Source organism: Mus musculus, chromosome 17 (genome assembly GCF_000001635.26).
Source record: "Mus musculus strain C57BL/6J chromosome 17, GRCm38.p6 C57BL/6J".
In the NCBI taxonomy this organism is placed as follows: domain Eukaryota; kingdom Metazoa; phylum Chordata; class Mammalia; order Rodentia; family Muridae; genus Mus; species Mus musculus.
In genome coordinates, this window is record NC_000083.6 from 28970130 (window position 1) to 28995386 (window position 25257).

The window sequence follows — 25257 nt, forward strand, 5'->3', positions numbered from 1 at the left end:
ATTTGATGCAATGAGGTGTTACTGGGCAACTCTCTTCTCATCTGAAGAGGTGATGGTGCAGTTAGGACTCCAGGGTGGTTGGACTGTATTATTGGTGAGAACCTAGTGGGTCCTATACAGAACAGGGAAACAAATTTAGAATTTGGCAATAAGCAAAGTTCAAATGGGAAGAACCATTAGTGACCAGTGGCACAGGTCACCTATTGCATCACACAGATGTGTTTTAAAGCTAGTAACATGGTGCTGCAGAAATGACTCAGTGGGGAAGAGCACTGGCTGCTCTTGCAGGAGCTGGGTTTAGTTCACAGTATCTACACAACAGGCCATAACTGCAACTCCAATTTCAGATCTGAGGTCCTAGCTTCCTTGAGCACTGCATAAACTTAGTGCACATAAATACATACATACATGCAGACAGAACACTGAGAGATGTAACAATCACTTTAAAAGTTCTGACAAGATGCCAAGTAACAAGCTCCGCAAGCTGAATTCAGTCCCCTGGACCCTTACATGTATTACATATATTGACTGTATATGTAATACAGTCTGGGAAGTCCTGTGTCGGCCCCCGCAACCCCCCCCCCCTTCTATGGAAGGCAATTCATGATACCAGTTCCCTGCAAACAGGCTGGTACAGCACAGAACAGCATTTTGTATCAAGATGATGGTGCAGTGTTTCTGGTCTAAGGGATTGAGAGTGGCCACCAGTGTTCATTTAAAAATACATCACATAAAAGAAATCCACCACAGTTCGATTATCGTTTTCACAGTTTATTCAAAAGTTGAATAGTTAAAATGTGAACATTTCCCCCCAAATGAATCATCCCCACCACACAGACTCTACCACTATTCTTATTCTCCCATGCTCACCACACACTCCTGCAAACACACGGGGATCGAGCCTCAACTGTTTTATCAATAGAACACAAAGCCACGCCCAGGCCCTTCTATCTCCTTTGCATTAGCAGGCTCTGAATAGAGGATTAAGGAGCTAACATCTTAACCCAGAGTTAAGACTTCCCTAACATTCCTTTTTCTTCATCTAAGACATGAAAACCCAAAGCAGTTCTGCTTATAAGTCTTAAATTCTATCCTCTGAATGGCTGAGCTAAGACTGAGCTGACTTCACAAACTTCGGGACCAGCGGAGGGCCGATCCCAGTTGTAGCTTGGCCAATGACTGCAAGTTACCACACAGGTGCAAATAATGCCTTAACAGTTATCAACACTTAAAACCAAAGTCATTATATGGAACCTCCACATTTTTCTGACACAGCGAAAAATCTTCTAAAGGTGGCAGCAGCCATGACAGAGAAGGCACTTTGTGCTAAATTCAGTGTTTCTCATGAGAGAACGCCACAGCAGAGGCGTATCAGCCCAAGCTGCAGGCAACCCTTTTGGGTGGAGGGACAAGAATGCCCCCAAGAAGGCATCTGCAAAGGAAAATTTTGTAATCATGATTCCAAGGCAAAATGGCTAAAGTTGGGGTAAGGAAATATCAAGACAAACACGGTTGCACCATGGATTGAGGAATGAGCTCAAGGACCCAGCGGGCTGGTCCTGCCTTGACTCCCAAGGAGGCTGTGGGCACTTGCATGGCAGCACTTGCAGGTATTGCTTGCTGGTAGGCAGTGTGTGCCTCAAGATGATCTACAGCCGTGAAGGGAAAGTAAGGGTTGTCCACAGGGTCCAGAACTCCTTGGCAGTGCCCAGTGCCTTTATGGGCTTTCTAAGATCAAAAAGGATCACACTAGTACCTCTCCCATCAACAGAAGAGCAGCATGAGTCTTTTGGATGGGAGACAGGTCAGTAGATCAGGGTCTTTGTCCTAGTACCATAAGTAAAGTGCACCATGAGTGAAGGCTGTGGAAAGCCACTTGTGAGGGCCAAGGTATGGGGAGAAACCACCGGCACCTGCGAGACCGAGATTGTTCCTTCTGCCACACTGTTGGCTGTTCACACAGACTTTCATTATTGCCTTATTTAACTACAGAATTTTCAGCTATAAGGAGAAAAATACTTGGTGGGCTTGGCAGGTGGCATATCATCACCACAGCACAGGGCGTTGGCTGGTACTCAGTGTGTAACAGTTCAGTAACAGTGGGCAGCTGCTTTTCCCCTTCATTCTGATCAACTTGGGGAAATCAAATTCTCTTTACAGCACATACCAAACTGGCTCATGGGGCTTCAAAAGAAGCAAGCAGCTGCTTATGGCCGATGGAAAAATGCTTGTCTCTGTCCTATCAGCTTCCCGGTGCACCGTGGAGGAATATCCACTTACAATCACATTTCAGAGACTTGACTAGGATGTATTAATGAATTCTACAAACTTCTTGGAAGTTCTTTCAAGAGCGCAAGAGGAAAACCACAATGTTGTATAGAGACCACTGCCCCATTTAGGGTTCCCAGCACAGGCCCTATTTTGCTGCTTTCATGTACGAAGGTATGGCCCCCCTGGCTGTCAGGCCCTCGAAGCGCTTGTATGTGTAATTGATGAAGACCCAGTCTTTGTTCTTGTAGTCCGTCTCAGGATGACTACTTGTGGTCACTGGCAAAGAAACAGAAGTAGGACTGAATCGCTGCCTTCAAGTCACTGTCCCCTCAAGGACAGCTCTGCCCCAGAGATAAAGCACCCTGAAGAACACAGTACAGCTCCCATTCAGAGAGATTCTCTTTCACTGTGCAAGCTTTCTACTTTGCTCACTTAAGTGTTCTTAAGTTCTGAGTAACAGAAAAGCAGCTTATGATTTGCTCAAGCAGCTGAACACGATCGTCTCACTGCTGCCCACTGTGGGGACTGATAAACACTTACCCAGGACCAGAAGTCCCCCTCGGCATTCTGTTTTGTAAATATCACCCTAAAATCACAGGGGATGCTGCAACTCTAAAGACTGCAGTGGCAGCCAGTGGGATTACCTGTGGGCTTAAGAATATCAGACTCTGGAAATTCATCGAAGTTTGAGGTATCATCGATGCTCTTGATTTCAATAGATATCGCAGCTGGTCTCTCCCTGTCAAAAACAGACACAGGCCAAATGACCACAGATGGTATGCTCACAGAGGATACTGCCCCAGTCTCTCTTGGAAGACTCCTTCCTGTCTGACATGGAGGACTATTCACTGTTGGCAACATTTTTTTTCTCTAATGCTAAATAAACCAAATGACTGCATCCAAGCAAAATTATCATTAAAAATTGGTAATTCAGCCATGCATGACTTTAATCCCAGCACTTAGGAGGCAGAGGCAGACAAATCTCTCATGAATTAAGGCTAGCCTGATGAACATAGTGAGTTTCAGGGCAGCCAGAGCTACCCTGTCTCAAAAACCAACTGAACAAAGCATTCAGTCAGAAAGACAAGGGAGCTACAGCCCTGTGTCAATGCAGCCAACCCGCTAATGAAAGAGTCCTCCTGGAAGGGAAAAGCTTCAAAGCCACCCACTTTCAGCTCTACACTGATTCCACTGGAAAGGTAAAAATTACCAGGATGATGGCCTCAGTGGAGACCAAGGAAAGCAGACTATGAGTCCCAGGCTAGCTTAGACTATTTAGTCACACTATCTCAAAAGGACAAAATTCAAGGATCTAAATCAGAACATAATTGCAGTATAAAACGGCAAGACACTTTTCTGCTTAGCAATCAGTGAGTGCTAATGAGAGCTGGAGCTTCAGCGGGTGGTCTAAGTGCCAGGGCCACACCTCCTCCTCCTTGCTGGTCCTCAGTCTCCCAGTAACAGTCTCTGTCTGACTCCTCATTTTCACCACAATGGAAGACCCGGAACATCTAAAGGGCTCTCTCCCTTTCCTTAGCCTGCTGATGATCTTTCCAGACTACTCTTTCCGAAATCGTAATCCACAGATGGTGCCACATTTCCGTATCCAAGCACTTGAAGAGGCAGGAGAACCAGGGGTTCAAGATCACCTTCTGCTAGATGACTCACAGAAGGCCAGCTTGGACTATATGAGACCCAGTCTGTGGCCAGCAAGATGGCTCAGTGGGTACAGGTCCTCACTATGCAAGCCTGGCACCTGATCTGATCCCCAGAACTACAGAAAGTTAGAAGGAAAGGACGAAGCCCAAAAGCTGCCCTCTGACCCTCACTCATCCCATGGCATGCATATCCTAAATGCTGGAAACTAATGTGGGAGTATACCTGATGTGTTCCCAGTCAACACCTTCAAAAAAAAGATTATTTTTTATTTCTTCAACTCCAGGGGCTCCGATTCTATGTTCCCATTCACAGCAGAACCTGGAAAAAAACCAGGCTTTTCAGCACACTCCAGTTTCTTCAGGAAAAAGGAATAGCCAGGCTCCTGCATGTTCTTCCCGACACCCCCAGACCCTGAAGAAGAAAGCAAGAGGCCACAAGGTTCACTCCAATCCCAAGGATGAGCATGGAAGATGCTCACTCTGCTACCTCAGAATCAGGCCCTTGGCTTTCTCGGAGACAGGAACTTCTGGAGGAAAGGTCAAAGTTTCCTTCCAGTTCATCACTTTCTTGTATGTCTCTTGTGGGGTCTCGGAGCAGAATGGTGGGTAGCCTGTAAGGAGCAGGAAGTGTGGATCTTTACAGCCCAGAACACAGACTTGGGTCGACTGAGGAGACCCCTGTCTCTAACAGCAGCTAGACCTCTGCATATTCCTCCCTCCCCATGCTGGGGGATTTCCATTCAGCCCGGAAAACATCTAAACCCATTTTTCATTTTTCTCCAATTCACAGTGGAGAGTTGTACCTCTGATGCCACTAGAGAGCCAACTGCAGAGTCAGCTGACAGCTGAGATTGGGAAGAGGAAGGACATAAGCAGAGATGCAGTCTGGGAGTCAACGCCAGAAGAAACAAAGGGACAACACGGTTAAAAAAGTCCCAACTTGGGCTGGAGAGATGGCTCAGCAGTTAAGACTGCTCTTCCAGAGGTCCTGAGTTCAATTCCCAGCAACCACATGGTGGCTCACGACCATCTGTAATGGGATCTGATGCCCTCTTCTAGGGTGTCTAAAGACAGCTACGGTGTATTCACACACATAAAATAAAGAATAATAATAATAATTTTTTAAAAGGGGGAAAAAGATGCCCACTTGAGAGAGTTCCTCTTATGGTACCGTGTCAAGCAAGCTGAGTAAGCTAAAGGCAAAGAGACCATCCCAGCTCTTTTGGGAAGTCCATGCAAGAGGATAACAATTTGCTTCTCTATCTATCTCCAGCCTGCCTGCCACACAAGTACATCCATGTCCCAGATCATCTGACAAGTGACTCCAAGTGTCCACAGACTCATCTACTAGTGCTCAGTGGCATACGGCTATGCCACAGATGTGTGCGTGAATACAGAGACACATCATCCAAATACAAGGGAGAAAGGTTCCATGCTCGCAAAGCTTCGAGAGAGGAAGCAAGCCACAGTTCACAAGCTGAGAGACACACTGCCATGGTTAAGCTCTTTGTACACAATCGGTGTCTGATAAGTGAGAATAGCTATCAATGGAGGGAATGGAGGAACAGATGGATTTAGAAATACTGAAAGACAAGATGTCAGGGAGCCCGTGAGTACACTGGGACCCACTTGAGGGAGCTGTTCATCAAGGAACTTCACTTTGAAGGCAAGAGAGCCACGCACCTAGTTCACCTCCAAGCAATTCCCTGTAACAGCAATGCAAACATCTTTCCTGCGTGCACAGGAAGCATGGAGCTTACCGATGAGCATCTCATACATGATTACCCCGAGCGACCACCAATCGCAGAGCTTGTTGTAACCCGTCTGCATGAACACCTCTGGAGCAATGTAGTCAGGAGTGCCCACTGTAGAGAAGGCCTGAAATATGTGCACACATTAGGGAGGCCCAGTCCGCAGTGAGTGCCTAAGCTCAGAATGCTAGTCCAGAGACCAAAACCCTCAAGCTCCATCAGGGCACCCCAAACTACATAAGCAGGACAACCCAAGCCTAATACAAACTTACCTGTGACAGCACTTTCCAAAATGAACAATAAAGCTTGGTTAATAAGGCAAAAGAGCCCTTCTACACACACCCAGAGCCCACAGCGTAAGTGACTAAGCACCCGTTAGGAAGCAGGCTCTACACCTGAATGAGCCTTCCTCATTCTGCTCAGCTGTCTGAAAGGACACATCTAGCCCAGTGCTGCAGGTAACACTCTACACTTGTCACTCAAGCCCTGAGGGGACAAGCCCAGTTAATAACAAGGCAAGTTAATAAACACTGAAAGTCTAAGTCAGCACTTTACTAGGTAATATGCCCATAACACATAGACCTGCCATGTTATTACTATGTACATGACAAGCAAAGTGCTGCCCTTCCTACATAATACACATGTGACCACCCTTACAAAGTACAACTCATGTTTAGTCTTCATGTATGAACAAACCAACAAATCATCTATTAAGAATAAATGCTGCTGGGCATGGTGGTGCACACCTTTAATCCCAGCACTCGGGAGGCAAAGGCAGGCGGATTTCTGAGTTCCAGGCCAGCCTGGTCTACAAAGTGAGTTCCAGGACAGCCAGAGCTATACTGAGAAACCCTGTCTCGAAAAACCAAAAAAAAAAAAAAGAATAAATGCTGCTGTGGCTGGAGAGCGGGCTAAACGGGTAAGAGCAATGGCTGCTCTTGCAGAGGACCTGGATTTAACTTCTAGAACCCACATAGTGGCTCACAAACATCTCTAACTCCTTCCAGGGGATCCTATGCGTACATACATACATACACACACACACACACACACACACACACACAGAGTTCTGGTCCAGCACTTGCCATAAAGTCTCGAGCTCCACAAACCACAAGGTGGAAGAAGTTTCCTACCAGTTGCCTTCTGACAACACACACAGACGTGTATTGTGCACACACAAGAGAATTAAGATTGAAGTTTTCTTAGTAGTAATTCAGTGGTGAATGTACCCTCTTTAAATAGCTTTCAACATACTATCAAGGTAAATGTAATAAGGTTACTTACTTACTTTCAAGCTTATGGGGCCTAATTTTAGATGTGTGCACAGTCAAACGCAAACATTCTTAAATCCCCGCTCCAGTTCTGACTAGCAAGTACTTGTCTGCCACAAAGTAAGGCAAGGCAGGCAGATGAACAGGAGTCCTGACTTGCCTCTGAGGATGAGCATTTTAAGTTTGAGAGACAGTGTTTTAAGATGGACATGGTGGGATAGCCATAATCCTAGTCCATTGGCAGACTGGAAAGGACTGGGGGTGGGGTGGTTTCAAAGCCAGCCTCGGCTATCTATAGTTTTAGGCCAGCCTATGCTACAGGAGACTTTATATCAAAAAGCTGCTAAGTTCAAGGCATCCCAGGTAAGTGACTATTACTGAGCCACAATCCCACACCATTAGTATTCTTTTTAAAACTCAGACTGGTTTAGTACTTCAGAAGCCTCCGGTATTACTTACTAGCTGGCGTCTGTTTCTTTTCCAGGTCTCTGCTTTCCTTTTGGAATTCATGTTCTGAAAAGCTAAAAGAAGAGAGTTCAAGTCCTAATCAAAATTCAAAAAAGAATTCTGTGGCACTCTGGCACTAGTCAGACCATACATACACCCATCAAACATTCCAGGTAGGACCAGGTGTGGTAGCGGGAGGCAGAGGACAGCAGATCTCTTTTAGTTTTAGGCCATCCTGGGATACACAGAGCGTATCTCAATGCAACAAAGTAAAACAAACACACACAGACAATCAGCTCCAGGGTGACTTGCTCTATTGGCCCAAATATAAGTTCTAAACCCAGCAGCTCCGAGAGAATCACAGTGGAATTGTGAATAGTTTTATGTGGCTCATACAGCTAGAAAGGACAGACAGGCCTTATCAAAACTGTAGAGAAGGGGCTGGTGAGATGGCTCAGTGGGTAAGAGCACCCGACTGCTCTTCCAAAGGTCCGGAGTTCAAATCCCAGCAACCACATGGTGGCTCACAACCATCTGTAACAAGATCTGACTCCCTCTTCTGGAGTGTCTGAAGACAGCTACAGTGTACTTGCATATAATAAATAAATAAGTCTAAAAAAAAAAAACTGTAGAGAAGGTATCGCAAATGTTTCTCAACTGGACATTGATTTATGGGCCTTGTTTGGTTTTGGGTTTTGGTAATGGTACTGGTGAAGGCAGCAGGGCCTTCTGCATGCAAGGCAAGCAGCCTGCTACCGAGCTACAACCACATCCTTTCTATTCTCCCTCACCCCGTCTCTATGTTCCCTTTTCACACTTATCCAAACCTAGTTTGTGGCACTCCAGAAAATCCACACCTGAATCTGTGTGGATGGGCCTGATCCAGCATAGAGATGATGACACTCACAGTTCCTAAAGTTGCTCAAAGATCTAAGAGCAGAAGTGGACTCCAGACTTAGGTGCACTGTGGGTTTTCTAGGATGAAGTGAGGTTCCTGTGTTCATGTCTGTGCAGGTGCACACGCAGGTGTGTGCACACAGGTGCATAACCATGTGTGGGGCAAGAGCTCACGTAGCATTTCTCAGGCGCCAGCCACCTTTCTTCGTTTTTCTCTTCCTTCAGTGGCCTGGATCTTGAGGATTTAGGCTAGGCGGGCTGGGCACTAGCCCCAGGGTTCCCCGTCCCCCTCCTCAGTCCTGAGATCATTGCCATGGGCCTTCCTTCACGCCTGGCTCTTTATATGCATCCTAGGAATCAAGCCCGGGTCTTCATGCTTGCAGGGCAAGAGCTTTACCCACTGAGCCATCTCCTCAAGCCTCAACTGTGACTTAGTATGCTTTCCTGTGTTCTGATACTGCTCAAGTAGAAAGACAATGCTTGCAACCAAACTATTCTGGAGCTGTTCTGAGCGCTTTCATCCTGTCATCCTTGCTGCTTATGCCATGGTCACTCCAGCATCTTCCTAGCAGAGTTCTGTCCTCAACTTCTGCATTAGCACAGTTGGAAGCGCTCATCTCGCCTAGTCAGACAGCATGGGCAATACAGAAAAGTGCTGGATCTCTTCTGTACACTGCTGGGAGACGCTCTCAGGTTTCCTAAATAGTTTGGTCACCAGGGAACTCACTCACCCACCAGGTTAAGGACTGGGGCAGCTAACATCACTGTTCAAACTTACTGAAATCACTGGGCAGGCTGTGGTTCAGGTTCCTATAAAATTCTGTCCTGTGTGCTTTTTTCAGGCCTGTGCAAAGGCCAAAGTCGGAAAGTTTCACATGGCCCTGTGGGGGAAGGGGAAACAAGGGATGTGTGGACTCCTGGACAGGCAGACATTGTTACCTTCCAGCACCCATTACACCTCCGCCAACAGACTTCTCCTACCCAGCTTACTACAAGGAAAAACACACAGCAACAAATTTAAACAGATTTCCAGCGAAGTGTGTGGCCCATGTCTTTAATCCCAGCACTTGGGAGGCAGAAGCAAGGAGATCTGAGTTTGAGGCCAGCCTGGTCTACAGAGAGTTCCATTTCAGCCAGGGCTACCTAGAGAAACCAATTAAATATTGAAGCCAGACATGGTAGCCCATACCTTTAATTCTAGCACTGGAGACAGAAGTAGGTTGATTTAGGCCAGCCTGGTCTACATAGTGAGACCTATCTCAAAAACAAAAAAATCCCAACCAGAAATCACTCACTGGTCATGTTTCAGTTATGAGACCGCACATTACATTTCTTCTTTGTGTCAGACAGTGGTGGCCCACGTCTTGAAACCCTGTCTCAAAACAAAACAAAACAAAAAAAACAAGAAAAAAAAAACAAAACACCCAAGCCAAACAAACAAACAAACAAACAAAAAAAAACCAAACAAACATTTCTTCCTTATAACTGTGTCTTGTTCTAATTTTTTACTATATGAGACTATTCTTTTTTTTTTCCTTTCAAGATTTATTTATTTATTATATGTAAGTACACTGTAGCTGTCTTCAGACACTCCAGAAGAGGGCATCAGATTTTTTTGTTACGGATGTTTGTGAGCCACCATGTGGTTGCTGGGATTTGAACTCGGGACCTTCAGAAGAGTAGTCGGCGCTCTTAACCACTGCGCCATCTGGCCAGCCCGAGACTATTCTTTTTTATTAGCATATATTACTTATGCAAAACGATGGGCTTCAGATTGACATTTTCATATCTGTACAAAAGGGAACCATATGTAGCCAATTCTTTGGCTTGTCTCCCTCTTCGTTTTTCTCTTCGTTCAGTGGCCTGGAACTTGCCTGTTTAGGCTAGGCAGGCTGGGCACTAGCCCCATGGTCCCCCCGCCCCCCTCCTCAGTGCTGACATCACCTCTGTGCGCCTTCCTTCATGCCTGGCTCTTTATATGCATCCTTACAGAACAGAACTGCTGACACAAAATATTATCTGACCAGCCTCCTGCCCTCATGGCACAGCAAGTAAAGTTTCCACAGAAAGACAAGAATCCTGGGCCTTCCAAAGACACCTAGAAGATTACCAAAAGAAACAGTGGTGTACACCTTTGATCCCAGCACTCAGAAGGCAGAGGCAGGCAGATCTCTTTTGGAAGTCTGGTCTACAGAGTGAGTTCCAGGAGACCCAGGCTACACAGAGAAACCCTGTCTCTAAAGTAAAGGAAGAGGAGAGGGGAGGGAGAGGGAGAGGGAGAGGGAGAGGGAGAGGGAGAGGGGAGAGGGGAGAGGGGAGAGGGGAGAGGGGAGAGGGGAGAGGGGAGAGGGGAGAGGGGAGAGGGGAGAGGGGAGAGGGGAGAGGGGAGAGGGGAGAGGGGAGAGGGGAGAGGGGAGAGGGGAGAGGGGAGAGGGGAGAGGGGAGAGGGAGAGGGAGAGGGAGAGGGAGAGGGAGAGGGAGAGGGAGAGGGAGAGGGAGAGGGAGAGGGAGAGGGAGAGGGAGAGGGAGAGGGAGAGGGAGAGGGAGAGGGAGAGGGAGAGGGAGAGGGAGAGGGAGAGGGAGAGGGAGAGGGAGAGGGAGAGGGAGAGGGAGAGGGAGAGGGAGAGGGAGAGGAGAGGAGAGGAGAGGAGAGGAGAGAAGGAAAGGAAGAAGACAGGCAGGCAGGCAGGCAGGCAGGCTGCAGCGGGAAAGATCATCACACCAGGAATAGGACGCTTTCATTACAAACAAAACATTCTGATTTACAAGTAAAACATTCTAGAATTCTAGAGCTGAAAACTTGGAAGCAGCACCACACCCATTGCAGCTGCTTGTAATCTTATGCTAATGGATCCCCAAATCAGTCTGCTGGAGAGGGACAAACCATTGAGGGAGGTAGTAACCCCGCCCCGGGATTTATTGAAAATACTAATAACACCTGTTTTCTCCCTAGTGAAACCAGTGGACACAAAGTGCAGCCAGCAGCACAGACTCTTCTTGTATCACTGAGGGAAAGCAATATAGGCTGCAGAGGCTGGGGGCTCCTCTGGGAGCTTGGTGCATGTGACACCCTGCTTTGTGGTGGACTTTGTGGCAGGCTTTTGCTGCTGCTGTCTTCCTCCTGGTGCGTCAGTAGAGGAAGGCTGCTAGATACTCAGCTCAGGGAAGATGACTGACTGTCTCTGCCATATTACAAAACTGACTTGGTTGCATTTGTGTTGTGTGCACACGAGGTCTCCTTGTAACTCAAGCTGGACTAGGAATTCCTAGCCTCCCCACTCTGCCTCCCAAGTGGTGGAAGCACCAGCATGCTTTGCCATACTATGCCCTGCTTAACTTTCTTGAGACAGAGTCTCACTTATGTAGCCCTGTCTGCCACAGATCTCCCTGTGTAGACCAGCTTGGCTTTACCTACTGAAAGCTGGGATTCAAATCGTGCCTGCTTTTTTTTAAAGGACATTAGATTAAATTACAGAATCATAGTTCAGAGACAGGATGTGATGGCAAACTTACCTGTAAAATGAACAAAAACATACAAAAGATCACTCCAAGACAGCACTGCCCAGCCGAGCAGACACGCTGGGCAGGGTGCTGTGTGCCCACATACCTTGCTGTCCAAGAGAAGGTTGTCTGGCTTGATATCTCTGTGGATGAATCCCAGCTGGTGAATGGAGTCTATGGCTAATACTGTCTCTGCTATATAAAACTGAGTCTCCTCTTCTGTCAGAGTATCTTTTTTCATCAATAAAGTCATCATGTCCCCTGGAAGCAGAAAGATACAAAGCCACCACCATACACACAGAATGCATGTACACACACACAAACACACATAGACACACACACACACGTAAAATATGAGTAAGAACCAGTTTTCAGATACATCTTCATTATCTGCCAATATAAACCAACTACACCCAACTGTGCTGTGCCCCATAAAGTCATGTACAGTGTTAACATGGGAGCAATCAGCAACAAATCTCTAATGTGTAAAGGCAAGAAAGTCACACTCAGAGAAAACCTATCTCCCACCTAAGCACTAGCTTTTAATTTCATTTTCCTCTTTGGAGAAGTGAGAATTTTTCCACAGTTACAAAGTATATTTGTTTAGGACAGTATTTTGGACCCAGGGGGAATCCACTTGGCTTTTACGTTTGCTCACGTGTCTGTGTCTGTGAAGCATCTGTCTAGAGGGAAATGGCACTTCCACACAGGGTGAACTGCTGCCTTAGAATGAAAGGTTGAGTAAAATGTAAATATTTTGGGAGATTTAAACAAGGTTCCCCCACTAACATGGGGGAGGGGGAACCCATGGGAAGAGGACTGTGGGAAGCTAGGCGGCAGTCACAATGCTGAGTCCCTCCTCTCCACTGGAATGCAGCTGCCTGACAGGTGAGGTCACTGCCCGTTCCCAAGACCACAGGGCCTTTTCCTAACACCTCCCACTATCCTCATATAACGTTTCATCGACTGACAAACTTCTCAGTGTCCTGCAAGGTGAAAATTTAAAGCTTAATACCAGCATCATAAAGCAAGAGGAAAGTAAGATTCATATCCTAAAAGTCAGCAATCAAACAAAAGCAAAGGAAATATGTAAAATAGCTAAAAGGATGGTTCAGTTTCCACCTCATGTAAAGCTACTTAGATTAGAAAGCAAGGAAGAGAGAGGCCTCTGATCCTAGCACCTCCTGCTGCCCTCTGACAGCCACTCGCTCCGCTCGCTACCTGAGGCCAGGGGCAGTGGGGAGGCCAACCCTAAGGTCACTGCAGCCTTCACTCCCAGGAGAGCAGCTGATGGATGGCCTTACTTGTGTGGGCTTGCCCATGTGATGGGACAGCTCAGGCCTGCTGGTCTTAGGGCTCTGCAGGCCAGCATCACCAAATACAAAGGGCAGTGTCTGCGGGACATGAGAAGCTAAGGAAGAGCTGCAGTAATGGCTAGTAGACACATGATAGCCTAGCTGTTCCCTACTACTGAAGTGCTTAAGGAAAAAGGTGTTCTACCAGCCAACTCTGTGTTGTAATCTTCATCAGTTGTTAAAAATTACTGGTGACCCTGGGTCTAAACTAAGGGGTGTCACGAGACCAATATAGCATGTCCCAATTAATTACATTTGCTTTGTAAAAGCCAAAAAGAAAAAAAAGCTACTTTCTATTAGCTCAGAATTCACTGGTTCATCGACTGTCCCCAAAACATACGGGACACCTGCTCTGCCTTACCTGTCTAGGCGTGACACCTAGAGAGGAGAGGTGGACTCTAGGTATTAATATAGGTGAAGAGGGAGTCACTCTAACAAACCACAGGAAAAAAAACAAAAACAAAAACACTGAAGCAAACAATGCTATCACTTCAGTCCGATCAGCTGGACAACCCATGCCGGGTGCCAACAAGCAGCGGGCAGGCAGAGCTCCTACCTAGTCTAAATGTGTTTAAGGAAAAATAAATAGAAGACCTGTCCACCTGAAATGGCGAGTGAATGACCGGCAGAGAGGCAGGCAGCACAAGGCTGGCTACTGCCCTCCTTTACGGACCTAGAACAGACACAGAAAGCAGTTCTGTGAGCACAGTTACAGGTAGAAAGGAAGGTTCATTGCTGATGTGAGAGAGAAACCACAGAACAAAGGGAAATCGACCTTTCATTGTGAAGTAATTACCTCCAGGCAGGAACTCCATGATTAGGTAGAGGTTTAGCTTATCCTGAAAACTATAGAACATTTTCACAACCCACAAACTGTCTGCCTCCACTAGAATGTCACGCTCCGCACGAATGTGGCCAACCTGGAGGTATATGCATTTGATTAATGACAAGCCTTGCTCTGCTGTAAACTGTATATCTGTTTAAACAATTTAAATACTGTTCTGAATATTTAGTTGTGATGAGCAAAAGTTCTGCTAACACACACTGACCACCTTGAAACTGACATTTGAGCCCTCTTTGGTGACAGAAACCTGGTAAGAAAGGCTTTGAAATCTGCTGAAATGAATGAATGGCTTCAACCCAACACAACTGCAGCAGTACTATGAAGTAAATCTCTGATTAGTTAGAATTACTGTCCTTTTATATAAATATGTTTATTATATATGATTATATGCATGTTATATATAATAAGTTTATATTTTTTATTTTTTTAAGGCAGAGATTCATGTATTCCATGCTGGCTTTGAATTCTACCTCCAGATCCCTCTGCTTCTATCTCCAAAATCAAAGATTATAGGCATGAAACACCACATAGGTTCTTGGGGTAAAGCAAGCACACTGCTCTAGTAATCCAGTAGAAGAAACAGTGCCCAAGGTGAGACCCTGAGCAGTCCCACCTCAGGCTACACTATCTAGGTGAACTGGTTTCTGTCTGAGGTTTCTGTTTTGTCTGGTTGTTTCATTTTGCAATGCCTGAGATGGAACCCAGGACCTTCTTGCTATTCAAGGAGTCTATACAAGTGCTCATGTTACTTAAAACTCAGCTACAGGCTCCAAACTGATATCAAAATAACAAAGCCCTGAGTGACAATCAGATCACCATGACACAGCAGCACTCTGTAGCTGTAGCTCACTGCTGGGCACTACACTGCAGGATGAAAAAAAACATTTACACTGGGTTAAAGATTCAAAATCATGGCGTTTCTCATTTTCTACATTTGCTGCAACACCTAACTACAGGCAGCTTGGGGGAACTGGTAGAATCACTTTTTTAAAATATAATGCTTTATGAGCAGGGGTGTGGCTCTGCTAGCAAAGAGCTTAAATAGCATGCATGAAGCCCTGGGTTTGATCCCCAGCACCATGGAAAGCAGAGTGTGGGGGAGGGGTGCATGCCTGCAGGTCTAGCACTAGCACATGAGAGGTGGAGGTGACACCCTATCTCAAAACTGGTGATCATTATATCAAACTGATATTATTTACAATATGGAGCAATAACCAAAACATTATTACATATTCTCAAATTATACTCCTCCTTTCTTTTTTAAGAGTCACAAGGGGGCTGGAGAGATGGCTCAGTGGTTAAGAGCACCAACTGCTCTTCCAGAGGTCCTGAGTTCGAATCCCAGCAACCACATGGTGGCTCACAACCATCTGTAATGGGATTCGATGCCCTCTTCTGGTGTGTCTGAAGAGAGCAATAGTGTATTCATATAAATATAATAAATCTTAAAAAAAAAAAAGAGTCACAAGATCCAAAGATGAAGTGAATCAAATCTAAGTTCATTAATACTCAATCCAAGGGCTGGAGAGATGGCTCAGTGGTTAAGAGCACTGCCTGATCTTCCAGAGGTCCTGAGTTCAATTCTCAGCAACTACATGGTGGCTCATAACCATCTGTAATGGAATATGATGCCATCTTCTGTTGTGTCTGAAGATAGTACAGTGGACTCACATCCATAAAATAAATAAATAAGCCAGGCAGTGGTGGCGCACTTTAATCCCAGCACTTAGGAGGCAGAGGCAGGAGGATTTCTGAGTTTGAGGCCAGCCTGGTCTACAGAGTGAGTTCCAGGACAACCAGGGATATACAGAGAAACCCTGTCTCGGAAAAACCACAAAAGAAAATAAATAAATAAATAAATATTAAAAAAGAAAGAAAGAAAAAAAAGAAAGAAGAAAAAAAGAAAGAAAGGTGTGCCACCACACTCTCTTTCCTAACTTTAAATATTTTGTTTTGTGTACACATGTTTGTGTGTGAATGGAAGGCAAGGCACAGCTCCCAGAAAACCTCACATCGAGCACCTTCCCACTCTGAGCCCTCACCAGCCCCACTTCTAACTCTCAGAACAGCTAACAAACTGACAGGAGTTTTGAGTTTTGGCTAAAATGATAGGACATACATACTGTAAAACTTACTCATAACCCACAAATATCCTAACTAAACAACACAGACATTGTTTTCCTCAAAGAGATTAACTGGTCCTCTTTCCTGGAGCCTGAGCATGTATCCACACCATACACTGACCTCTGGGCAGCACATACATAGGGCTGTAAGGCACTCGCATATCAGTTGGTGTTTGCATAAACTACAATAATAGCTGAAGATTTGTTAAAGATCTACTTTTAACTGGAATTAAGAATCCAAGGCTTGGGCTGAATACATGGCTCAGAGGTTAAGAGCACTGGCTGCTCTTCCAGAGGTCCTGAGTTCAGTTCCCAGCAACCATGTAGTGACTCAGAGCCATCTAGAATGAGATGTGGTACCCTCTTCTGGTGTGTAAGCATACATGCAGCCAGGACATTACATACATAATAAACAAATAAATATTTGAAATAAAAATAATTCAAGGCTTAGCCGGGCATGGTATTGCATACTTTTAATCCCAACACTTAGGAGACAGAGACAGGTAGAGCTCTAAGGTCAAGGCCAGCCTGGTCTACAAAGCAAGTGTATGACAGCCAGGGCTGGTCACAATGAGGAACCCGGTCTCAAAAACAAACAAACAAACAAAAAAGAAAAGAAAAAGAGGAATTCAAGGCTTCCTAGTAAAACAGAAAAAAAAACAAAAAAGACTTAATAACTGCTATGTGAATGGTTGGTTTGCTTACATGTATAGTCTGAGTACCATGTGCATGCACTGCACAAAGAGGCCAGTAGAGGGTGTCACATTCCCTGGGACTGGAATGTGACCATTCCAGAGCCACCATATGGGTGCTAGAAATTCAACCCAGATCCTCTGGAACAGCAGCTAGTTCTTTTAACCATTCAGCTGTCTCTCCAGCCCCCAAAGCACAGGTCTGAAGAGGCACTTGAATGTGGACAGGAAATGCTCCCTGATTACAATCCTCAGTGGGCAGAGAACACTAAATGTGGGGACAGCCTCTATCCTCGCTGCTGGGCTCCAAATGAAGAGTTCTGCCTGGCACAACATCTCTGGCCTCAAACTGCAGCGTCACCCACTGCTACCTCTTCTGAGGCAACCAGCTCAACAGACCCACAGAAGGGCTGAACTCTTACTTTAAAAAAATAAAAATAAAGCTATCCTACGGAATTTGCATTAAGTATGTATGTCAGATCTAGTTTCATCGTGAGCTTCATCCTTACTGGATAATGTGGGCTGTTAACTAGGGAGGGCCCAGGGCTTTGCACATCATACACAAGCACTCTGCTGGAAGCTCCACGGCCCAAGACCGTTCCTAACCATAAAGGAGACCTTCTGCTGCTCTGCCATTTACACTGTCCACATTAATTCAGAAACTGGCGCATCAGTAAGCTTCACAGAGGACCCGTCTTTGGTTAGGTGTTCAGGTTATAGTGTATTCAGACTCGCCAGTTCTACATCCCCATCCAAGGAGTACAAAAAACTCCCATCATACCAGGCGTGAGCTCAAAGGAGGGTCTCTTGCAAGTGTAGCTGTGGTTATCGAGGACCCAAAGCTGCTTCCTCACAGCCTGGACTGTGAAACACACTATCTGTATTCACGGGTCTTACTTGTAGTTTTTTAAAAATTTTATCTATTTTAATGAGTGCTCTGCTGCATATACATCCACATGCCAGAAGGGGGCATCAGATTCCCCTTACAGATGGTTGTGAGCCACCATGTGGTGGCTGGGAATTGAGCAGGCAGAGCTCTTAACCGCTGAGCCATCTCTCCAGTCCCTTACTTATATTTTTAAATATACAAGTGCATCTTTTGAGGATAAAAAATAGGACAATATGCATAAGGGAACTAACTAGAGAGAACTGTAGTAAAATAAAGACAACTAAGCCATCAGAGTGTAATTAGGCAACAAGCCCCCAAAGCTGACTGCCGGCAGCTCCCGCTCAGTTACCTGCTCCTTCTCGAGCATGTCTGCTTTGCGCAGGATTTTCATTGCGTACACATGCCCTGTGTCTTTCTTCTGAACAAGCCGCACCTGGAAGGGTCCCAAAGATGTGGTAAGTCAAGTTCACACTGCCAAGCTAAGGATTTTCGTTTCCAGCATACTGAAGCTTCACAAATACTACTCACACAAGAAAGGCATGACCATCTGAATGTAAGCTAGTATTGCTTAAACATGCAAAAACAGACACTTTCAATGTTACAAACAAATCTACTATACAGCTGTGACAGCGATGAGAAGACTTCCACCTGTCTCCAGAGCTCAACAGCTTTGACTCCGAGTTGAACACATGTAAAAGCCTTTAGTTTCATTTTAAGGCATGGCAAATATCCAGAGTTAAACCTATGGCAAATACCCGACAGTTGACTCAGAAAGCCTAAGTAAAAATCACAACATTTAATATGAAAATTATACATCAGATCCACTTGTAATCCTAGCACTGAGGGACTGAAGCAGAGCTCTCACCAGCTTGAAGCCAGTCTGCCTATGCTGTGTGAGACCCTTTGTCAAAAAAACAGAAAAACAAAACAAAAAACCCCACAAAAATAAACCTTCTTCTTGGAAGAAATAAAGTAAAATAGAAATTAAACAGCACTTTTAAATTTTTTAAAAAAGATTTATTTATTATTATATGTAAGTACACTGTAACTGTCTTCAGACACTCCAGAAAAGGGCATCAGATCTCATTACAGATGGTTGTGAGCTACCATGTGGTTGCTGGGATTTGAACTCAGGACGTCTGGAAGAGCAGTCAGTGCTCTTAACCGCTGAGCCATCTCTCCAGCCCCACTTCTTAAGTGTTTTAATTATTTCTTTACTTTACTTACTTAGGTTTTATGTGAATGGGTGTTTTGCCTACAAGTATGTCCGTGCACCCCATGTAAGCAGTGCCTGAGGAAGCCAAAAGGCAATGGATTCCTCAGGGACTGGAGGAAAGGCAGTTGCCAGCCGACTTGTGGACACTGGGAATTGTGAAAGAGAAGCAGATGCTCCGAACCACTTAGGCAGAGGCTCACTGTACAGCCCTAGCTGGTGCCCAATTCAGAGATCTGTGTGCCTCTGACTCCTGCATGCTGACTTAAAACCATGGGCCACAATACCCAAGTGATCTGTTTATTGTATGTGCATGAGTCTGTCTGTGTGTAGGTATATGTGTGAGTGCAGATACTCAAGGAGTCCAAAAGAGGGTCTCCGATCCCGCGGAACTAGAGCTGTGTGCAGTTGTGAGTCCCCTGGTGGGTCCTGGAAACAGAGCTCAGTCAGGTCCTCTGCAAGAGCAGTGAGTGCCCTAACCACTGACCCAAGGCTCGGGCTGTTAAATTCTTTCGAAAATGTTTTATTAGGAAAAAAGTTTTCTTTCTCTATTTTTTTTTCATTTTTTTCTGACAGGATCTATGTAGTCCTGAAGCTCACTATGGAGAAAAGGCCCCAAACTCACAGAGAGCCATCTGCCTCTGACTCCTAGGTGCTGGGATTAAAGACCTAAGCTACTATGTCCAGCCTATTTTCCAATTTTTTAAAAGAATTCAATTATTTTTAATTAAAGTGAATGTGTCTGTAAGTGGGCACTGTATTCTAAAAGTGCAGTAAGGGCTTTTAACCAATAAGCCATCTCTCTAGCACCATTTTCCCAGTGCTTTTAAAGAGAAAATTGTACTGTGAAAAGAAAACTAATGGTCTATTAAAAAGGAAAACCTCCTGGCAAGCTCCTGGGCATTCTCTCCTTTCCCCCAAGATACCTAAGTTTTGTGGGGTTTTGTTCTCTTACTGCAATGCCAAGTCAAAGAGCATGCTCCTGTTCCTTCTCCCAGGTCCAAAACTCCATTTAATTTACTGTCCTTAGATGGAGGACATACTAGATATTAAACTGCTAAGAGCAGATACTACACCTGATCTCAGTCAAAAAGACTGAGAAGTGGTTTTTCCCCTATGTCTTTCTGCATTTTGTCTTTCTAATCAAGTACCATGTGCTTTTTCTTGAACAGGGAGCATTTTGAACAACACTTCCTTATTCTCAAGGGCTAACTGGAATTCTCAACTGAAGGGTCAATTTTACCTTTTGAGAGTCTCTTCACGATAATATGCAGTTCTCCCCTGAGTACTGTTGTTTATACCATGTTTCTCCTTCTACACGGAGACCATGTAATTACTGCATCAGTAAGCTGCCTTTGCATGTTTTCCATCAATGGCAATGACCTTGGCATGAGCTCATTCACCGTTTTCCCGAGACTGCTCTTGTAGTGCAGCAGGATTCATTGATAAGATCTGGGCTAAGTAAAGGCCTGGGGAGCAGCAGAAGGGCAGAGCACCTGTCTACATTTGATTCTTGCAACCAGACACAGACAGCAGCTGGGCCTTTAATGCTCTATACTAATTCAAGGTCTGTCTTTTTTTTTTTTTTTTTTTTTTAAAAAGACAGGATCCCTAGCTAACCTGGGCTGGCGTGTCCTTCTGCCTCAGCTTCTAGAGTGCTACCATTACATTCATGCGTATGTCTAACCAAGCTTAGGCACATCTCTTTAGAGCTGTAAGCATCTGGTAGGGAATAGAGTGGAGACAAGATCAGTTTCCTCCTTGAGAACGGTGGTACTGGGAAAGCAACAGCTTCAAGGCAGAGGACTCCAGCCCAGCCTCTGGTCTCTATGCTCAACAGCTGTGTGACTGACAGACCGTGTGCATCTTCAGAGTCTTAATGTCTACATCCACTGTGATGATTCCAGAATTAATGAGTAAATATACTGGGCATCCTAACATCAGGATCTCAGCACAGTGGGACATGCCTGTAACACTCTGCATGCTATGGCAGCGGGATCACACAGTTGATGCCAACTTGGGCTACATAGTGTGACTCTGTCCAAAAAAAACAAAGTGCTAATGTCCTCTCTGACAAGTCAGAAGTGATCTGGGACAATGAACTGGGGAGAAAAAGAAAAAGAGAAGTGAACATGTCTATCCAGTGAACTCCATATATTTCAAGACAGGCTCTCCCTAGCTAACCTGGTATTACACACCATCAGGAACTCATGGCATGTTAAAAGCTTTGAATTTCTGGGATTTTTTTTTTTTTACCTCACCAAATGCTCCTCGGCCTATGACTTTTAAAGACTCAAAATCTTCCAGTCCAAGCCTTGTTCTCTTTAATCGAAGAAACTCTGTTTCCTTCCGAGCGTGCGCGGATCTTCTGAGTCGTTTCTAATGTTTATACAAAGAAAAGGAAGGAAAGCTGAAATTCTGAAACCAACTCCTATCTGTCTTGTGCAGCTGGGAGCAGAGCCACGCTAGTCTATACATAATCTTCCCATTTTCCCTGTGACTGACAGCATCACACAAGCATGCTCTAGTGGTTCCTTCTCCCCTCCCAGGTCATCAGACATAACGAGCAAGCCACACTGAAGGGGGTGTGGGGCTCCTGAGAACTCTGAAGAAACTACTTCAACAATCTAGCCTTTCTAATGGTGAGAGACAAATCAACATTTTCCATGAGCCTTTTCTTAGGTAAGGGTGTTTTTCTAAAGTCCTCCAAGACCAGTACATACTAGCATTCATTCACCACCTGGCCTCAATGCCCTGTGCTGGGGACTTGCTACCACTGTCCTGGGCTGTATCACCCACGTTTCTGAAGGTGTTGCCAGAGCTGTTTGGCTACCTGCATCCCTCCTCACTGGTGTATCTTTGCCTCACATCTGTAAGCTGTGTGCACAAGGGCTGTCAGGAGGCAGTCCCCTGTTCCAATAACGACTTCAGAAATGTTCCTTACTGCTACGGGGTCTTTCAGTTAATTCATTCACTCATTAAAGACAAGATCTCACCCTCTGGTGCAGGTTGGCCTCAATCCTGCAGCAATCCTCCTGCCTCAACTTCCAAGTGCTGAGATTACAGTATGAAGCACCACAACTTGGTAAAAAATTCTCACTCTGTTCTTCTAAATTTTAATTTAGTTTAACTAATTTCATCTTTTCTTTTCTTAGAATTCTAAAGCTAATTAATCACCATAACTGTGACTAGAGAGACCGCCCTCTCCTAAGCACCTAATTAACGTCTTCCTCTGAATGAGTAACTGAATCCAAAAGCATGCTAACTCTCAAATTCCTGTCACGGAGCCAAACGCTTCCCTGGCACCAAAGCTAACTTGATGAAGAAAACATAACCTTCACGCTGGAACCCGGGAACAAGCCCCATATAAATCACCTCTTCGTCTTTCAGGCCTTCTTCTTCCATCACCTTTTCTAACTTCTTTTGTCTAAAATAAACCAAAAAAAAAAAAAAAAGATAAAATAGCATTTGTATTCTGACAAGCCTATACAAACAGAATTGTTAAGCACTTGTAAGTATTCACTTAGATAAAAGGTCATGAAATAGCCGGGCAGTGGTAGTGCACGCCTTTAATCCCAGCACTTGGGAGGCAGAGGCAGGCGGATTTCTGAGTTCGAGGCCAGCCTGGTCTACAAAGTGAGCTCCAGGACAGCCAGGGCTATACAGAAAAACCCTGTTTCAAAAAACCAAAAACAAAACAGAACAAAAAAAGGTCATGAAACACATTTTTATAATGTGTTTAAGAAAAACAAATAAGAACTACAATGACAGGTAAGAGAATTTTGTGTTTATAAATGAAACAGAAGCTAGCAAGAAGACTTTGGGTTAAGGTGATTGCCACCAAGCATGACTTGATTTTGATCCCAAATACCAACAAGATGGAGAGAGAACTGATTCCTGAAATCGGTCCTACTTGTCCCATAGCACAAATGCATGTATGTACACACACACACAAACACACACACACTTAACCAGTGTAATTTTTAATTATTTAAAAATTCTATTTAAAAAAAAAAAAAAGGCAGAGGCAGGCAGATTTCTGAGTTCGAGGCCAGCCTGGTCTACAAAGTGAGGTCCAGGACAGCCAGGGCTACAGAGAAACCCTGTCTCAAAAAAAAAAAAAAAAAAAAAAAAAACCAAAAAAAAAAAAAAAAAGCAGAGAGTGGTGCTGGAGCAGAGTGGAAGGCCAGGCTCAGTTCCCAGCACCTACAACACTGCACAACTGTCTGCAACTCCAGGGCCAAGGAATTTGATGCCCTCTTCTGGCCTTTGCAGACACCCACCAGGCAAGTGGTCTAGACATACATGCATATAAAACATGCATCAAAATACTAATATTTGCTCATGGCACAGATAAGAACAAGGAAAATAGCATAAAAAATAACTTGCAATTGTATCTCCATGACCAACACTAAGAAAAGAAATATCTTCAGCCCTGAACCTTAGTTAAGATAAAACTGACCCTGATCCACAGGTCACCACTGACAGTACAGTGAGCTTCAGATCACACAAAACACTGCGTCGTTAAGAAAACCTGAGAGAGGGCTGGTGAGATGGCTCAGTGGGTAAGAGCACCCGACTGCTCTTCTGAAGGTCAGGAGTTCAAATCCCAGCAACCACATGGTGGCTCACAACCATCCGTAACGAGATCTGACGCCCTCTTCTGGAGTGTCTGAAAACAGCTACAGTGTACTTACATATAATAAAAAAATAAATCTAAAAAAAAAAAAAAAAAGAAAACCTGAAAGAGGGGGCTGGAGAGATGGCTCCATGGTTAAGAGCAGTGACTGCTCTTCCAAAGGTCCTGAGTTCAAATCCCAGCAACCACATGGTGGCTCACAACCATCCATAATAAGATCTGATGCCCTCTTCTAGAGTGTCTGAAGACAGCTACAGTGTACTTATTAATAATCATAAATGGGCTGGTGAGATGGCTCAGTGGGTAAGAGCACCCGACTGCTCTTCCGAAGGTCCGAAGTTCAAATCCCAGCAACCACATGGTGGCTCACAGCCACCCGTAATGAGATCTGATGCCCTCTTCTGGTGCATCTGAGGACAGCTGCAGTGTACTTACATATAATAAATAAATCAATCAATCAATTAAAAAAATATTTAAAAAAAATAATCATAAATAAATCTTTGGGGCAGAATGAACAGGGCCAACCCCAGTGAGCAGAGGTCCTAAATTCAATTCCCAGCAACCACATAAAGGCTCATAACCATCTGTACAACTACAGCGTACGCACATAAATAAATAAATAAATAAATCCCCCCCTTTGGTTTTTTGAGACAGGGTTTCTCTGGTTTCTCTGTATACTGGCTGTCCTGGAACTCACTCTGTAGACCAGACTGGCCTCAAACTCAGAAATCCTCCTGCCTCTGCCTCCCAAGTGCTGGGATTAAAGGCGTGTGCCACCACACCTGGGGCAACCATTATTATGTATTAAGTTAGATTCATGGCTTTAGCTAATCCTCCAGGACAATCTTCAGGAAGAAAAAAATAAACACAATATTTTATCAGAGGAAATGCCTGTTTCCTTGGTTTTAATTAGATTGCTATAGAATTATACAAACTATTATTTTTCATGACTAGATAATTATCAACATTTGCTGGGTACCTTAGCTGTGTACCAGGGAAAACAATAGGACAGTCAGTGTTCTAGGGAAGCTTAGAGGCTAACGAGCTAAAGAAGGCAAACAGCCGACAGAACTAGAGCATGTGTGGCCTGCAAGCTACCTCAGGGACCAGGAAGCACAGGTCACATAGTGTAACGCTCTACATCTGAGGAGCACACATCACACAGGAAACACCCTACACCTGTGGGGCTAGCTCTTTTGTTTTGCTGGTATTTTAGACAGGGTTTCAGATAGTCAGACAGGCCTTAAACTCAATATTTAGCTGAGGCTGTCCTTGATCCTGGTCCTCTTGCCTCCCAAGTGGACGTGGGTCACCATGCTGAACTGTTCTGAACCAACCTGTGAACCTTACTATAGTATTTCCATGAAGTGGTTCAAATTTCTCCTGTTTTACTAGTATACAAGAGGTAATTTCCAAATTAAATTTATTCTTTCTTCCATCTCCAGAATTTAGACAAACCTCACCATGTAGTAAGTAGTTCCTCTGTTTAAAGTAAAAACTTAGTCAGATGTGACAGCACATGCCTATAAAACTAGCAATCTGGAAGCTGAGACAGAGACCTGGCTAAAGGCCAGCCAAGGCTATGTGTGAGACTATATCAAATAAATAATCTTGATGTCTTATTTTTTTAATAATTTATTTTTATTTTTATTTTATGTACATTGGTGTTTTGACTGTGTGTGTATATACATACATATATATGTATA

The 25257-nt window shown here is 44.7% G+C and overlaps 1 protein-coding gene and 1 pseudogene across 8 annotated transcripts in view; both read right to left on the bottom strand.

Annotated features, from left to right (window-relative positions):
• Window positions 1-750: 750 nt before the first annotated feature.
• Stk38 (serine/threonine kinase 38) overlaps window positions 751-25257 on the bottom strand; it is a 37131-nt gene continuing 12624 nt past the window's right edge. For 2 of the 8 annotated variants that reach the window (NM_134115.3, NM_001357173.1), the window contains exons 3-14: window positions 22288-22339; window positions 21169-21291; window positions 18049-18132; window positions 13948-14071; window positions 11903-12057; window positions 9074-9176; window positions 7411-7472; window positions 5690-5807; window positions 4417-4540; window positions 4153-4248; window positions 2916-3010; window positions 751-2547 (exon numbers count right to left, since the gene is read on the bottom strand). In NM_134115.3, coding sequence (NP_598876.1) covers window positions 2417-2547; window positions 2916-3010; window positions 4153-4248; window positions 4417-4540; window positions 5690-5807; window positions 7411-7472; window positions 9074-9176; window positions 11903-12057; window positions 13948-14071; window positions 18049-18132; window positions 21169-21291; window positions 22288-22339 — 1267 coding nt within the window. In that variant the 3' untranslated portion in view covers window positions 751-2416. Of the gene's footprint in view, window positions 2548-2915; window positions 3011-4152; window positions 4249-4416; window positions 4541-5689; window positions 5808-7410; window positions 7473-9073; window positions 9177-9590; window positions 10394-11902; window positions 12058-13947; window positions 14072-18048; window positions 18133-21168; window positions 21292-22287; window positions 22340-25257 lie in introns of all 8 variants that reach the window. The other 6 variants (XM_011246232.2, XM_011246233.2, XM_030249411.1 and 3 more) reach the window with 4 other exon arrangements.
• Gm23887 lies at window positions 19848-20019 on the bottom strand (annotated as a pseudogene).